Below are 17210 nucleotides of genomic sequence, written 5' to 3'. Positions count from 1 at the left end.
GAGCAGAGAGAGGCACAAAAAGCTAAGTTTCCTTTCTGCAGTACGCGCTGCTGGCTACCGTCGGCGCTGTTTTAGCGCAAACGCAATGCTGGCGTGGGACGGAGTTAGCAGGTTGTTGGTGGGATTTCCCCACGTCCCTGGCCAGCAGGCTAGAGAACCAGTCCTTTTCGTGATGTCTCCGTGGTGCAAAACGCGTGGTGTTTTTAAAAAAAAAAAAAAAAAAAAATTAATAAATACTGCAGCAAAAATTTCATTCTTCAGAAATTTAATTATATCAAGATTAACAAGGGAGGTAATTAATTTCTTTAAGATGGGTATCTTTATAGCGCCCGAGGCTCAACTTTGTTGTCAAAACTGTATATTTAACCATTAATTCAGGGCAAAGTTTTACAGGCAGTAATAAGGCGAACCTCACTTTCACCACACATAGAGATATGTTGGAGCGTCTCAACTAAAAGGTTGTTTAAAAAATACTAGTACAAATTTGTACTTTATATTGGGAACGAGTGAGAAAGCTTCCAGATGTACAACGACGTTACTGACATACAGATCCACCAAACGACTTCTCGCGTTCAGACGAACACAGCCCCTTGACCAAGGACATTGTGTTCACAAGCTCTGACGTCACAGAACACTGGGCCACGCCGCTGAGGCCTGTATAAGAGCACACCTACCTATCCAGTGTGGCTGGCCTCCAGGGTTTACACAGTGGCCCATTGTCAGGCCCGGGAACGCTGTCCAGGGCTTCACGCTGCTCTACAGGAGCATGGGGAAAACGGCCTGGCACATCCAAGCCAGGCTTCCTGTCTGATACACCACAACAGACGGGCAACAACAACCCAAGGTTCAGCTTGATTTTGGGCTCACTGTTTGGTTTGGTTTTGGTACAATGAGGAGGGGAAAAAGAAAGAGAGAGAGAGAGAGAGAAAGAAAGAGAGAGAGAGAGAGACGGAGAGAGATTCCAAATGTAAATCTGCAGGACCGATGATGTTTTTGCCAAAGTGAAATTATCTGTTGGGTGAGGAATTCTTAAATAGTGCTGGACAAACACTTTTCTTTAACTTGATAAATGAGCGAGATCATGTACCAGCTTTTTAAGACGCACTTCAGAACGGAGCAGAGCAATCACCCAATATGTATTTTGGCAACATGAAAATGACCTCACAACCATTGTGTAGCTCTATGCGCTGCCTTGACTCTTGTCCAGTGGAAAACTGCTAAAGTAGCAACACAAACTAAACCAAAAGTAAACCACCAAACATGTAAAACAACATGTACAATTACACCTCTGCCTCAGACCCCGAATGCCAGTGCGAAACAATAATGGCTTAAGTGACTGATGAAAGTACCAAATAACCACAGTAAAGTTCGCAGTTTCTAGAAGGTTCTCTATATTCTTGAGGTATGAGCCACCTTATCCTTGAGCTCCACCCTGTTACACACACCAGGATAAAGGAATGAGACATTCTTCAGGTCTGAAGGTCTGTGCCAAAAGCTCTGGCCAGGAAAACTCTGTAAGAACACGTCAAGTTTAACTGAGGTGCTGGCTTAACCCGGCCTACGGCAATGGCGAAAAACCCAGCAAAAAATCCAAGGACCTTCAGGGAAACAATTTACAGTTCTGTTCGCTAGCGGTGAGGTGCCAAAGGTGACAGAGAACCCTGTTTCGCCACATGAACTCTCGTTTGACTTCATCGAACAAGCGCGTGTCACCGTTCAGACCAGTGCAGAGCGCGCACGTGCCGGTTTGACACGTCGGGGCCGCGCGCGGGGGTCAAAGGAACAGTAATCTAGTCCTCAGAGCCGACTGGTTGAGGTGACAGCACGAAGGATATGGATATAGCCTTCCCTTTACCTAAGTAGGGTGCATGTATCTCTTTACAGAAGTGTCTGTTCTGTGTTCTTCCTCTAAATCTTCCTCTAAAGGGTTCAAAAGCTTATGCTTGTCTGTAAACTACAGAGGCAAATGCCTTGATGATGCAGAGCACTGAAGAGCACGCGGTAAAAGCTTGTTTTACACCCTAAATACGACAGGTTTTATACCAAGGCATCTGTCATCGTAATCCCCTGCCCCATGAAATTGGCTTGGCCTGATCGACACGCCTCTCACACTTTTCACGATTCATTTCAAAACCGCAGATAGAATTAAAACAATGAGATATTACTCAACTATTAACGGAATATGATGACAGGCACATAATCTCCCTCCCCCACCCCCCCTTCAATCCCACTCTGAGTCACATACACATGAAATAAACACAAGAGATTTGTCACAGTGGGTCTCATTTTAGTTCATCGACAGCGGGAGCGTCAGGGATATAATTAAAGGAAATAATTAGAAATAAAGGCAAGTCCATGAGTTGTACGGGACAGTTGTGTGTGACAGCATACGAATTCTAATTCTAATTCTAATAATTTCTAATCTACAAAAATCTGTTTGTTTCCACATAACAATCTAATAAAAAATATGAGAGCCACGTGTTTTCACTGAATGTATTACTGTGGGAGGACCTTGGAGATAACACAGGTAATACTAGCATATAGGTAATGTGGTCCATGTAATAAGTTGTTATATCATGTAACAGAAAATCACCTCGTCAGAGGAGTTTAGCCAAGGACTGGCCTAAATTCTAAATAAACCAAACTTCTCCTTTCTTGACATTAAGACTGCTGCAGGACATGAAGAAATCTTTGACATTACAATCTTTTTGACATTACGCAACCAAAACCAGACCTAACGCACCGGCTACAATCATACATGCTTTACATAAGCAGAAACACACACACACACACACACACACACACACAGAGATAACCCACAGGATGGCCCAGGCTTCGTTCACTATACCATGCCATTACACATGAAAACATGGGCTCCCTTCCAAATCCAGTCCTATACATTATTCATTCAAGCCTCCACGCTGAAAGATAAGGACAACAGGTTACAAAGGGTCACTCTGATGGAAATATAATCTTGATTCTTCCTTGAAGAACAAACATACACAACACCCTCCTAAGGTTTCGTTTTCAAATGTTACCAGAGGATGAATGGATGGATGGATGGATGGATGGATGAATGGATGGATGGATGAATGGATGGATGGATGGATGGATGGAGATCGAGAGAGAGAGAGAGAGAGAGAGAGAGTGCATTGAGTCTGTCTTTACTAGGTTGGTATACACTAAAGAAAGGAGTGGGGGGGGGGGATCAATGCTGTCCTCTGACTTCCCGGCGGTTCCTCCCAAACCAAACAGCCGAATGGCCAGTACCCACCCCCCACCTCCTCCTCTTCCCCTCCTCCAGTCTGTGCTCTCTGGCTTTCCTGTTTGTCTGGCTGAAGACCTGGCCGTTTACTCCCAGGCAGAGTGTTGGGAGGGCAAGAGGAAGACAAAAGTGCCAGAGAGAGAGAGAGAGAGAGAGAGAGAGAGAGAGAGAGAGAGAGAGAGAAGGAGGTGGGGGGGAGAGGGAGGCTAAGAGACAGAAAGAGAGAAAGAGAGAGAGAGAGAAAGAGAGAGAGAGAAAGAAGAGAGAGAAACTGCACACTCCAAGTTGGGATTGATTTACTTCATTAACCAAGATTACAAGTTTAACTTACAAACCAGAGGTCAAAATTTCTCATTAACAAGGGGACCATGGAGAACCTGGGGGCATGGAGACCACTCTTATTACTGACTACACATTTCAATCTGTCTTTGATGTTCCATGTCTGCCTCTCTCTCTCTCTCTCTCTCCCCCTCCACTCCTCCTATTTTTTGGCACAGAGGTTGATTTTAATTGTAGCTATAGAACAGAGCATAGTTTGCCTGTAAGCCAGCCTCCACATCTGTAGTGAGTGCAGCTTTGGCGATACTGGGTGCAGTCCATAGCTCCGGGCTAATTTTAATGGTCCCCCCCCCCCTTTCATTCCCGTCTCAGATTGTTTTCCACGTGATTCCTGTTAATTTAGCTGGAGGAAAGGGCATCAGTTTTCCTTGTGCTTTTTTTTTTCCCCCTCGATTTCTCCACATGCCTCATGCTCTCTGCCTCGCCCCCCCCCCTTTCCCCCCCCCCCCATCTACGCTCTCAAAGTACCAAGGTGAAATGAATTCAAAAAGAACCCAAAAAAAAAAAAAGAGAGAGAAAGAAAGAAAAAAGACTGCTACTATTCAATCTCCTTTTTATCTGTTTCATCTGTTGAGCTGGGAAAAAGGTTGAATATAAGTACAGCTCTTCTGCTGCACCAATAGCAGCAACTGAGATTCAATCGTTGAATGACATCAATCAAGTTCCTTTTTTTTTTTTTTTTTTTAAACCTGGTTGTTATGAAGTGCTCTGAACGCATGCTGGCGAAACAAAAAGTGAAGAGTTTGGAGAGGCACTGACACCAGCGAACGCGCTGTTCAGGTGTAAAAAGCAAACGGGCCTCTACAGACACATTAGCGCAGCAGCTCTGGTTAAGGCCGCATGCTTTTCAACTGAGCCTCTGAAACACAATCGCTTTTTCATGCAAGTGATGGAAAAGCGTGAACCATATGGGAGAGATGCGGAATTGTCACGGATCTGGCTTTTAGCAGGCATACTGAATAGGCCTGTCAAGACTGTGTGTGTGAAATATGTTGATCTTCCATGTTCAGACTGCCCACGTTTCCTGTTCAGGCTGTAATATGTCTCTGGGTTTAATAAAATTATTTAACATACATGCATCTAGTAACCAGCCTGGGTTTTTTTTCTCTGTCTCCTCTGTGTTAGATTACAGATGACTAATGTATGTGGTAATCAGGGTTTTTTCTCTCTCTCTCTCTCTCTCCTCTGTGTTAGATTACAGATGAGTCATGTATGTGCTGATGGTACATGCTGTGTTTGGTGCTGAGCACATGACTGCTGAGTTGTCGAATTGTGATAACATACCAATCACCTCCACCTGTACTCCAGCTCATCTTCTCCACCGTTCCACCTTTTCTCTCTCTCTCTCTCTCTCTCTCTCCTCTCTCTCTCTCTTTCGTCTTTCCTTTCCCATCCTACCCTGTCCCTTTGTACTACAGGGATCAAAAGCCTCTGTGTGTGTGTGCGTGTGTGTGTGTGTGTGTGTGTGTGTGTGGAGTAATGGAGTGGGGTGGGGGACCACTCAACGTGGGCCCTGCCTGCCTGCATGGTGTCCTACAGCAAAGGCCACCACAGGCCTCACTCTCCTCTCCCAGCAATTCCAAAGTCTGCCTGTAACTAATCCGCCCTGCGGAGCCCTGTAAGGTCCTCTTTGTTCCCCCTCCTGCAGACGAGATCATGCTGGAGACAGGCACTCCAGTCTTGACTGGCTATCAGTTTCAGGCCCTTTGGCAGTCGGCGTCCAGGCCTTGCCAAGCCAACATGAAGTAGGGGGGGGAAATAGAGAGTGAGAGAGAGAGAGTGAGAGAGAGAGAGAGAGAGAGAGAGAGACAGAGAGAGAGAGAGCGGAAGGAAGGAAAGAAAAAAACCCCAAAAAAACCCCCCAACCTACCACCAAAGTGCCACCTGAACTGTGGTGTGGACATGGGTGGGGTAGGGGGGCTGGGGGGCAGAGTGTCGTGAGGGTTTAGGTGTCGAGGTGGGGGGGCCGGAAGGGAGGGATAAGGGGGAGAAGGCAGGCAGGGTGGGATGGGGGTCCAACAGGAGGCTCTTTTACACAACGACGGATCTCAGAAAGGTTATTATCCCCCTTTCCTAATTTGGGCACCGCCGCACACACTGAAAGGGCTGCCTTTGTTTGGGATTAATGCCCGAGAAGCTCAGGATGCGATGTCAGTAGGATATAATCAGTGTGTGTGAGTGTGTGTGGGGGGGGGGGGCCCTTCATAAAGCTGGCTTGCATGGCTTGCTCCTGGCCCCAGCACTCCCAACCACTCCCCCCCCACCACCACCCCCATACGCCCCCCCCGCGGCTCATTTCTGCGTAGATGAAATCTATGACAAGCCCCTCAGTGAGGCTGAGAGCGGGCTGGAGCCCAGCAAGAGCCACGGGCCTCCAGGCATCCTGTGACCCCCTTAGAAAAGTCACATTCACTTTGCTCTGGAGAAGGGAAAGAGATTGCCGCCGGCACCTCCAGCCCATGTGAAATGAAGAAATGTGAGGAGGTGAAAATGAAGTGAAAATAAGTTAAGATTCCTCTCCTACTCCTCCGTGCCATTCCCCCCCCCCCCCCCCCCCCACCACCACCTCCTCCTCCTCCTCCTCCTTCTCCTCCTCCAAACCCACTCCACCAAACAGGGAAGGAGATTTCACTTCATTACGCTCCTCTAATTAAACATGGACGAGTTGTGGGGAAAAAAAAATCATTGGGAAAAAAAAAATAAATAAAATAAAAATATTCATGTTTATTTGCTGTGTGTCTGTTTTTTTTCTTTTTTCCACAGCGTGCCCATTGTTCAGATGTTCTCCTCTGCGGAAGGTCTTCGGCTCACCCACAGATCAGGGTAAAGCAGATTGAATGGGGTTGGCACGACACTCAAGAACCCAGAAGTAATGCTTTTATTTTGTTACTTATGCTTTTTTTTTTTTTTTTATAGAGGATGCACTTACTCCCGCGATTTTGTGCAGCAGATTGCAGCTAAAGCGCATAATGTGACGTTACAACCCAATAAGCAGGTTATTAAAATGACCAATTGACATTCAACAGCTCATGCGGGTTTTTTTTTATTTTTTTTTTTTTCGTGTGTGTTTTTTTTCTTTTATATTTATCATATTCAAAGCATTACACAGAATATTGTAGGGAATTTGAATCACTTGAGAGCCCTCTGACTAAGACTCTGTAGTTGGACACAATGTCACAATGACCTAATACTCAAGCCCACACTGAGGAAATGTAATACTCCAACTCATTTTTCTTTCTGTCTTTCTTTTTGTTTATGTCATTCCAACTCAGATTGTCCTAATATAAAACAATAACTCTTAGATAATTAGGAACAGGCCGCGTGGAGATAAGCCAAAACATATATGAACTCATACATATAAATATATATATATATATATATATATAGCAACACCATACACCATTTCAATTCTGTTTGTTTACTTTGACTGCATGGCTGTATCAGTTCTGGTCTCACAAAGGAAAAAAACTTTGCGTAACGAGTCTGACGGATTTGAGCAAATGTGAATTTTTTCCTGATGTGAAGAAGGCCTGAAACTCGTACCAGTTTTTACAGAGACACCAGAAATCTATTCGGTAAGATCAACGAGATTTCTGAGACTGCTAAGTTCACCAGCTTCATCCAGTCTCTAAGTAAGAGTGTCGCGAATAAACCAGGCACTCTTCAAGTCTATTGTGGGGAGCTTGTTAACCCACCTGTAGCCCACTCTCTGGTTTTCCACCAACACTCTTGCATTTGTATCCGGTCTAATACTGAACTTAGCGGTGTCACTTATGCAGCAGGCATCTCCTTAATGGCTATTAGCTTAACTATATTCCGCCTGTCATGGAAGTTGCTTTGGAGATAAGTGTCTGCTACATGATCACATGTAAACGTAATGTAAATCATTTGAGTTAGCCAACAACTCTGTCCCCCCCCCCCCAAAACACCTCAGTACTGTCAATATAGTATGGAACCAGACTATATATAGTATGGAACCTCAATGAGTGATCTGGAGGAGAAAAAAAAAAAAAGAAAAAAAAGAAAAGAAAATCTTCCATGCTAATCATGCTAAGCTCTCACCTCTGTCCCTGTCGCCGTGGCTCCAGGAGAGTCCACTTTGCGTTTCTTTCTTGGCCCGATAGCTGCTAGCGCAGTCAGGTTAGCGTCGCGTTGCCTCATCTGGGCTAGCTCCTGTTGCTGCATCTGAAGAGGGGGAAAAAAAAAAAAAAAAAGAAAGACAATGTAACTAAATAAACAAACAAATAAACATCAGACAGCGATCACACGACACAAAACCACACCACAAAGGCGATGATGGTATGTCAGTCTCGCATCATAATAGAGGGACCATCTTCAACAACAAACCACCTTAAAGCTAATCTTTATACGTCCAACGGCAGAAGCAAATCACTGGTCACATACCAGATGTCCTAGTACCATATGATTGGTTGGAATGCATCTGTTTATTATGGACACGTGATAAACATCCATGAGGCCGAGGCTTGCCGAGGTTTTTAACAGCTTGATACGCTGTGTCTTGGTAGCTGTCTGTCTGAACAGACATGTTTTGTTTAAATGACACTAATGTAGTCAATCTTTGAGATACGACACTCTTACACGCCCTCCATTCCCTCCAACACTCTTGCCATCCCGTCCCTGAGACCCAGCACTGAAATGGCAGCGCGTAGTCAGACATTAGCCGCGTACATGTCAGACCGGGCGGCTGGGTCGGTCACATGCTCTGATGTGATTTTTCACTTTTTGATGTGGAAGAGAAGAGAGAGAGAGAGAGAGAAAGAGAGAGAGAGAGAGAGCGAGAGCGAGACAGAGAGAGAGAGAGAGAGACAGAGACAGAGACAGAGACAGAGAGAGAGAGAGAGAGTGCGAGAGAAAAAAAACGCAGTACCCCAGGTAATGTCATGTCTGCCCGTGGGGCAAACGCTAAAGCCACGTTGCTGTGAGCCGGTTCTTTCTGCCAGCCAGGCGGACGTGTGAGGCCCCCAGGGCATAACACGGAGGGCGTCACCCCCCCCATGCACCCGACACCCACACCCACGTGCCCGTCAAAGCCTGTCCACAGCAGGAGGGGGGCTATGTGCCCATTGGGGAGTGCATGTTATGGAAGTGAATGAGGACAATCAATGTAGCCTTTCGTGTTCTTTTATGAACTCTGTGTGTGATGTGTGTTGTCTGATCACAAGGGGGGGGGGGGGGGAGGCTCATTCCTTTCAAACTATCCACTCCATAAAAGGTTGACTCACGTTCAAATTCCAAGATCCCAAATGTGCATGAAATGGCCTCTGATTTTTTTTTCCTTTTTTTTTTTTTTTTTTTTTTTTTCAAAAGGCCTCTGGCCAAGGATGGCCTTTAGGGAGGTTGCCACTTCACATTTAACATTCCAAAAACATAAAAAAAAAAAAAAAGAAAAGAAAAACACAACACAGACACAAACATGGTGACATCAAAATCCAGGAACAACAACAGAATTCTAACAAACACAACTGCCATTCTTCCGTCCACGTTTCCCATTAAATAAAGCAGGTTACTGCTTCGGTATACAGAAGAAAAGCCTACCCTTAAAGAGTGCTCTGCACCAAAAGCCCTACAGATGTGCCTCCCTGAACAGTGCCACATAGCCTAGGAAGTTATGCTAATGAAGAGTAATGTACATTTAACACAAACACACACACACACACACACATACGCACATCCACATAAACATACTAAGCCAGATTATCACAGAGCACTGGCTTTAGGCTCAGGACAGCAGCGATGAGCTGAAAAGACCATCGCGGTTGAGCGCGGAGGAAGCCACTGACGGAGAATGACCCCAGATAGTCTCGCTCCGGTCGTGAGTCCTGATATCTGACTGATGGCACCAGGGCGCCTGTGTCTCTGGATGGCAGTTGGCACCAGGCATGGGCGCACGACGCCCCGAGCTACTGCCTGCGTCTCAGATTTATGACTGTATGATAAATGCAGACCTTCCCGCGCCATCTGCAGCTCTCTCGTCTGAGGCCCAGCCAATCGCGGAGGGCCGCGCTCCTCACAGACTCATCTTCATCACAGAGAACGTACCACAGATAGACTCACCTCAGGAGGGAGCCGACGCCAGACTCCGGCACAAGACCTCCCTGTTCCTCACACTTCCACAACTGTCTGTTCCCCTAAATAACTACAATATCTCCACAAACAGTGTACCACCAAATATACCCCCCCCCCCCCAAAAAAAAACCATAAAGCGGGACAACCTTTTCTTTCCAATGGAGCATATGTACTCTATTTTTTTGTTTTGTTTTGTTTTTTCCTCCTCCAGATCCAATCAATACATATGCTAAAGAATGTGGAAAGCTTCCAAAGCTGCTGAAATACAGCTTGCTGCTGGTGGTGGCTAGCCCACCTGCCCTTTCAAGCCAAAGCGTAAAACTTGTAAACTCAAATTGTTTACAAAGGTCAGGACCGAACAGGGCTAACCGTGAGCCTGCGTACGAGACCTTAAAAGCCCAGGTGAGAGCCGACAGAAAGCGCTACTGCGTCTCCTAACTGTATAATGCAATGATATAGACAATAATATATGACTCTTTCATTGATTGGGCGCAATCAGATAGCGTTTTTACGGACTTACAGTGGTTTGAGCGAAGATGAGCCTCGGGCGATGAACGATAAGATGATACGAAATTATCGTTGTCGTAGAGAACATGCAGTTACTATGTAGGTCTTTATCGATTATCTGGTTCTGCTTTATGTAAAATACAAATAAAGTCCTAAAAACGAGCTGGGCAGTATTCAGCCTGTTGTTCACTGAATGTGTTTACTTCTCCTCTGGATTATCAATGGGAAACAGAACTCCGGGCAAATTGTTATTTGCTTTGTCGAAAATCACCTTTCAACTATCAAAACCCGTCAGTAAAATTACGCACAAAGGCACAACATATACTGACGGTGGCATTTCTCTTTACTGCAAAACATGGAAAGGATCGTAAAAGCGTACGCATTCAGATGACCGCGTACGGAAGGCGAAATTTCATAGGCCGACGACAGCCGACCTGTCGTTCTCTATCTGTGCAGTTTTTAACAAAAGCACTCCCCCTGCCCCCCACATATGGCCGTGGGGCAGGCTCTTGGCAGCTCAGGCGCTTACAGACAGATGTCCTTGGTGGAGCGTAACGTGTGGGCCTGACGTCAGGGGGTGGCTAGTGCTGGGCTGGGAAGAGAAAAAAAAAAAAAAAAAAAAAAGGAGGCGCTTAGATTGCCTCTAAAAAAAAAAAAAAAAAAAAGAGAGAGAGAGAGAGGACCATAAAGGCCAAGCAGGGGGCCACGCTTTCTACCTCTCCCTCCTCCAGGACAGTTCCCAAGCCAAACCGCCCCCCCCCCCCCCAACACCCCTCCACAAGGGGCACATATATGCACAGTACCGCCATGCGTTGGTCTTACAGGGCTCTGTATAAAGCAAAGCCTTACATCTCCCCTCTGTGTCCTTACAGCGAGATGGATTCTGCCCTGCCGCTGCCGCTGCTGCTACATGAGAACATCTGGGAGCAGCCCTCTCTTATTTACGTTAGGCTGTCTTAGTGGAACAGCCTGTGAAAACATAAACACTACATCTTTTAAATAGCTCTCCTCATCCTGTTTTCTTTCCTTTTCTTTCATTCTCTCCGCCGCAAAAATGATTAACACAAACACAAACGTAACATGTCTGAATGATGGGGCAACAGCGGTGAGAAATTTGGTCTCCAGAAATGTGGCTGACTTTAAGCACAAACTTTAAAAATATGAAACGTCTTATGAGCCTTAACTACCACGAGTCTGACACACACTGACGAGTTACGCACTCCGCCAGCGTTGGGATTTATATTTTAGTCGAGACTAAACATCACAGATGCCGTAGTCAAGTTATAATCATTGTGCAAAGACGCGATGAGTTAAAAAACACAATCACAACATGCGACAGACATCGGCGTAAAATCTGACTGACTTTCAAGTGGAAACGTTAAAGACTGTCTTCAGACATCTTAGAGAAGAAAAAGGAAAACGCTATGTCCCACAGAGTGTGGTTTAGAGACCTACAGATCAATCTGTTTGGCCTCTGTTGTACAGAAAACCTTGTTAACATTGACAAAACACAAATCAGTGTTGACCTGAGGGGAGCATGTGTGACAATAGCAATACACAGCCATGGAAACTCTTATGAAAATTCTCGATTCCATACAACAGTATCTGTCCAACAAAAGTTGGTCGCTTTGGACCTGTTGTTAAGGCCGACAGCCAATTACTCACTGCTCTGGGCTCCACCTGAATCCAAGGTCGTTCTGTCTGCCTTCTGACAGGCACTGCTATTCATACGCATTTGAATAGGATTTACAGGCTTTAGGACTACCAAACTACGTGTTTGGTGTCTCGCAACCTTGTTTAATAGTCGTCTTTAACAATCCAATTAATTACACATCCACTGCAGAAAAAAAGATCGGCAGTGAGGGTTCACCCTGTAATAACATTTGTGGATGTAATCTTTTAGGGGGAACCTGAGTATGCTAAAGAGCTAAAAATCACTCTTAAACACATACACACACAAACACACACAAAAAAAAAAAAAACGAAAAGAAAAACATCATTGAGCTTCTGCTAAAAAAAAAAAAAAGTGATCATTAAAAATTGTGCTTATCTAAGGAGAAAATTTCCATCCTTAAAATTTCTCTGTTCTTTTGTCTAACACATTCCACCCTGCTTGGGCAAGCAGTCTTTTTTCCTCTCTCTCTCTCTCTCTCTCTCTCTCTCTCTCTCTCTCATTTCTTTCTCCATAAGTGAGGGTTTTGGTAGACGTCACCTTCTATTGATCACATGTAATTTGCATCTGGGGGAAAAATGTGAACTCAGATATTCGCACACCAAGAGGATGATCGCAATGATTTATTCATTTTCAAATCAAAAAAAAAAAAAAAAAATTGTAAGGTAGATGAGAAGAGAATCTTCAGAGGCAGAGAGAGACTGCGGGCTTGTGAGGCTAGGCTCTTCTCTCCCTCTCACTCTCTCTCTCTCACTCTCTCTCTTTCTCCCTCTCCCTCTACGCAGCCTCAGGCCTGTGGTGTGCAAGTCCTTCTAATTAAGAAGGTGAATCAAACCGCCGCTCTCTAATTAGCCAACATGACAATCTAATGGAAACATGCGGGCAATGCTGGCACTCTCACAATCAGCTCACAAAGGGCTGTCTATACCTCCATTCTCCCATTTCCTCTACAAATGACAATCGCTTTAAACTAAAGGAGACACGCAGGCGTGGGGGCCAGACGCGCCGGGTGCTCTTTTTGGCACAGAGCGTAAAAAAAAAAAAAAAAAAGGAGCGTGAGGTCGACGGTGAGGACGGCCTTCCCGGTTGGTCAGGAGAGTTTTAATACTAGCCTTTCTCCACTGCGTAATTGAAATGTGTCCTCTGCTCACCTCCTCTTCTCTCTCTCTCTCTCTCTCTCTCTCTCTCTCTCCCTCTCTCTCGCTTTCCCTCCCTCTCTCCTTCTCTCCCCCCCCCCCCCCCCATCACGTACTGGGCGTGCGAGGCTGGTTGGCACCTCGCCACGAGCGTAGCTCATCGTACCCAATTCCCCTGGCACAAGAGTCCCAAGGAGTGCTGTTGCTCACAAAGAGAGAGGGCTCCTACAGGCTCTCAACTGGGCCTTCGCTAAGGAGATGAGCTGCTATCCCGCTCAGAGCCAAATCTCCTTTTTGTTGTTTTCCCCCCTCTCATTATAGCACTTTGTAATATTCGAAAACACACAGGAACACCAAAGGTATTTTTAAAAGCTGAGTTCTTTTTTTTTTCTCTTGCCTTTTTTTTTTCTTCTTGTGATATGACTTCAGGAAAACTAAACTACCAACAACAAAGTGGCAAATAAAACAAGGTTGAAATGGACTACCGGCATTTCGCCGATGCAGATTTTCAGCCCCCCCACCCACCCCTAACCCCCCTCCTGTATCAGAATGTTTTAATTAACAATAAAATAACCATCTTTGATCTACCGAGTAATTAAACTGAAGACAGACAATAGAGAATTAGAGGGAAATAAAGTCTTAAACGTCACAGATCTAAATATCTCTATTCAGTTTCAGATGTTATTCTCTTGGCAATGTGTGGAGCATACAACACTCCCCTTTGCAGCCTCCCCCCTAAAAAAAATTACAATTACAATGTGCAACGGACTGGAATTTCAGACTTGACACGAAAAGTAAAAACACCATAGAATTAGCGCTAAACTTTGTGGATATTACATTTCTTTTCCCTAAGACTCGCTGCAATAGTGCCAAATGTGCTTAGAAGATGCTCTCAGGACATTTGCCATAGGCTTTGCTTTCAGCGTGCCCACACAAGCCCAAATGGGTTTTTAAAGGATCACAGCTTATCAGCGAAACCAATGGCCATAATGTCCAATAAGCTGAAATTTCACTAAAAAAAAAAAGAAAAAAAAGAAAAAAAAAAGGACCAAATACAATGAGTTGGACTTTGTGTTTGTGTAACTGAGAATCCTATTTCAATTTGACACATTCAGGGGCTCCTAAATGTCTGCTGTAGAAAGTACACGCTAAACCATTTCATGTCATAGAGCTGTGTTATCCATTTATGCTTGTTTATGCATCCAGCTAAGCCATGAATGCTTTGCTTACTGAACTGGAAGCACACAAGGTTGAGAGCTGAACACGGGCAAGGCTCACTTCAGTGTGGTTCAAGACATTTCATACAATCCTGGCATGCAAACGAGGCAAAAGGAAGAGAGAGAGAGAGAGAGAGAGAGAGAGAGAGAGAGAACGGGAGAGAGAGAAAGGAAGAAAAAAAAAAAAAAACTCAGATTGCCTGAAGGAGGAAAAATATTTGAGGAAAATTATTCTAACAAAAAAGTCGAGAGATTCCCATTGGACAGCTCTCTGTTTCACACGAATATGGAACCACTCTGAGCAAAAAGTGGAGCACAGCTACAAGGACACGGAGGAGAGAGAGCAGAGCCACCGCTCGGCCCTAAACGAAGGCCTGCCAAGAGTGTCACTCAGCCCGGGATCCACGGCCATGCCCAGAGCCCCATCAAAATGAACACAAAATGTCAATCATCGCTTTATTTTCGGTCTGAGGTTTCATCGAGAACATACTGAGCTATCAGTCGCTTGCAGCTCTGGGAGGCGTTGAACAAAGCATTAATTCTGTTTTCCAGGAAATCACTTTCCAAGAAATAATCCACTGATTATTAGAGATCCTGTAAACCCCTAAACTACATTAACACTCTTGTAGATTTTAGGGGAAGTAAGTCCTAACTGCAACAAAAATAGAAACGGGGAAATAGCACAACTCTGAACCATTCATAATTAGCCTTACGTGAGGAGTAGGGTTTAACTGGCTGTCTTAACCAGGTCCTATGTGCAGCATAGCCTCAAAAGGATGACCTGGACCAAAATGTAGCATATCGGCTAAAGGCTAACGGGGTCCAACATGGACTATTTCTGCTAAAGACTGATTTGGTCCTATATAGAATGTATTTGCTAAACACTAACTTGATCCAATGTGGACTATATTTGCTAAATGCTGACTTGGTCCAACAGGGACCATACCTATTAAAGATTGGCATGGTCCCATATGGACTATATTTGCTAAATTCTGACTTGGTCCAAGAGAGACTACATCTGTTAAAGACTGACTTGGTTCAACAGAGACTATATCTTTTAAAGACTGACTGGTCCAATGTGGATTATAACTGCTAAAGACTGACTTGGTTCAACAGAGACTATATCTTTTAAAGACTGACTTGGTTCAACAGAGACTATATCTTTTAAAGACTGACTTGGTCCAATGTGGACTATAACTGCTAAAGACTGACCTGGTCCAACAGAGACTATATCTTTTAAAGACTGACTCGGTCCAATGTGGACTATAACTGCTAAAGACTGACTTGGTCCAACAGAGACTATATCTTTTAAAGACTGACTCGGTCCAATGTGGACTATAACTGCTAAAGGTGGAGGAGCCCAGGAGGAGCTGAGGAGAGAAGGCCATTTTTGAACCCAGCTGGACAGCATCTGCCCATTCTCTGGCCGGTTTTCGCCTGGCCCGCGACGCCTGCAGACTGGTCCGAGATGATGAATCTTTGGCCGCGGTGATTCTGGCTGCTTTGACACGGTGATGTATCTGCCACGGCGTTCTCCCCCGCTGATAGGACCTGCTGATTAGGAGGAGCCTGCCGTCCTTGCTCCCTGGGCTTTTCACACAGAATACACACTCTTTTTTGGCCATTGATTTTCACTGAGGGCATTTAGAAAAAAAATGGACCAGCTGACCTTTGGGCAGCGCTCTCAACGGAGGAAACAGAGGTTCATACACAAGGTTCCCTCTTTTTTTTTTTTTTTTTATGTGGTGGCTGTTTTTGGGGCAGTAAGAGAAATTAAGTGTTTGTGTTCTGAGATGTCCAGACGGGGCCCTGAACAATATCCTGGCGGTGTCAGCCAGACCCCATAGGCTGTAGAAAGTTTTAGCTTCACGTTTCAGGCTTGCTTTGACCGATCAGGGCCAGGGCCAGGGCCACGTCCGTCTGCGGCCGGGCCCTTCCGATGAGAGAAATCCGGTTTGTTTTCCGGTTTGTTTTCCCCTCACGCTCAACAAACAGACACGGCCTGTTTTACAGACTCGCCTAATCTCGCCTCTACACGCAGTTCACCTAAGAACAGAATCTATTTCGTCACATTCAATCTCTCAAAATGATTTTGGGGGTAATAAAAATCCTGGTGGAGCAGCACCAGTCGTGTGTGTGTGTGGAAGTGGAGCTGCAGCTCATTCTCATTATCCCGATGAAATTTGTGCAGATGTGCGGGGCTGCCGACAGACTCCGCAAACGACACAAACAGCCAGTTCTGTCCCCCTGAGCCAATCAGGTGATGAAAACCAGCGTAGCGCAGGCCTGAGAAACGATGGCCATTAAGTCAAAAAAGAGAAGGAGAAGAGAGGAGAAGTTAGAAAAAAAAAAGAAAAGAAAGGAAGAAAAAAAAAAAAACTATTCCTGGTCGCGAAAAAGAACATTAAATAAGGCAGAAATTCAGCGAAAACCTATTTAAAATTCCAATTGAAAATGAGAAGGCATGTCTCATATACTTGTGCAGCTAATCTGGCTGCATTCGCAGGACGAGCTGCCTAGCCACTTAACTGGGAGGAGATCCACTTTGATCACACACCCGCTGGCGCTGCCAGCACACAGCCATTACACCCAGCTCATTTGCATACGGAGGGCTTTCGGGAAGACTCTTGGATCTGGTCTGAGGGCTCGTTGCCGTGGCAGAGTACGTCGGGGGCAGATTTCGGTGAGACATCACTGGTCATAGCAGACCTTCGATTCACTGACTGCTCAAAGAGCAGATCACAGTCTTTGTACCTGTTTTTCCTTTCTCCTTTTCTTTTCTTTTTTTTTTTTTTTTTCGTTAATGATTACTGTTGCCTCAGAATGGGTGAGCACGGATCTGAGCATCTGGCAGACCAGTACTGAGTACATAAGTAATTCAGGCTTCTGGTATCATTCAGAGAGAAATGATTGCCGTGATCGTGACTTGCGTGGACCCTTGTGTGTGGAGTCTGTTCAATAGCACAGCATTACTCCCACATCACGAC

General features: G+C 45.2%; 1 protein-coding gene across 1 annotated transcript in view; it reads right to left on the bottom strand.

Annotated features, from left to right (window-relative positions):
- Window positions 1–17210, bottom strand: part of LOC115805439 (transcription initiation factor TFIID subunit 4) — a 67515-nt gene that overhangs the window by 12778 nt on the left and 37527 nt on the right. The window contains 1 exon segment of the mRNA XM_030766022.1: window positions 7667–7789. Within this exon segment, the coding sequence (XP_030621882.1) occupies window positions 7667–7789 (123 nt within the window).

The sequence above is a fragment of the Chanos chanos genome, chromosome 2, assembly GCF_902362185.1.
Source record: "Chanos chanos chromosome 2, fChaCha1.1, whole genome shotgun sequence".
Taxonomy (NCBI): Eukaryota; Metazoa; Chordata; class Actinopteri; order Gonorynchiformes; family Chanidae; genus Chanos; species Chanos chanos.
This window is presented reverse-complemented; position numbering and strand designations above follow the sequence as displayed.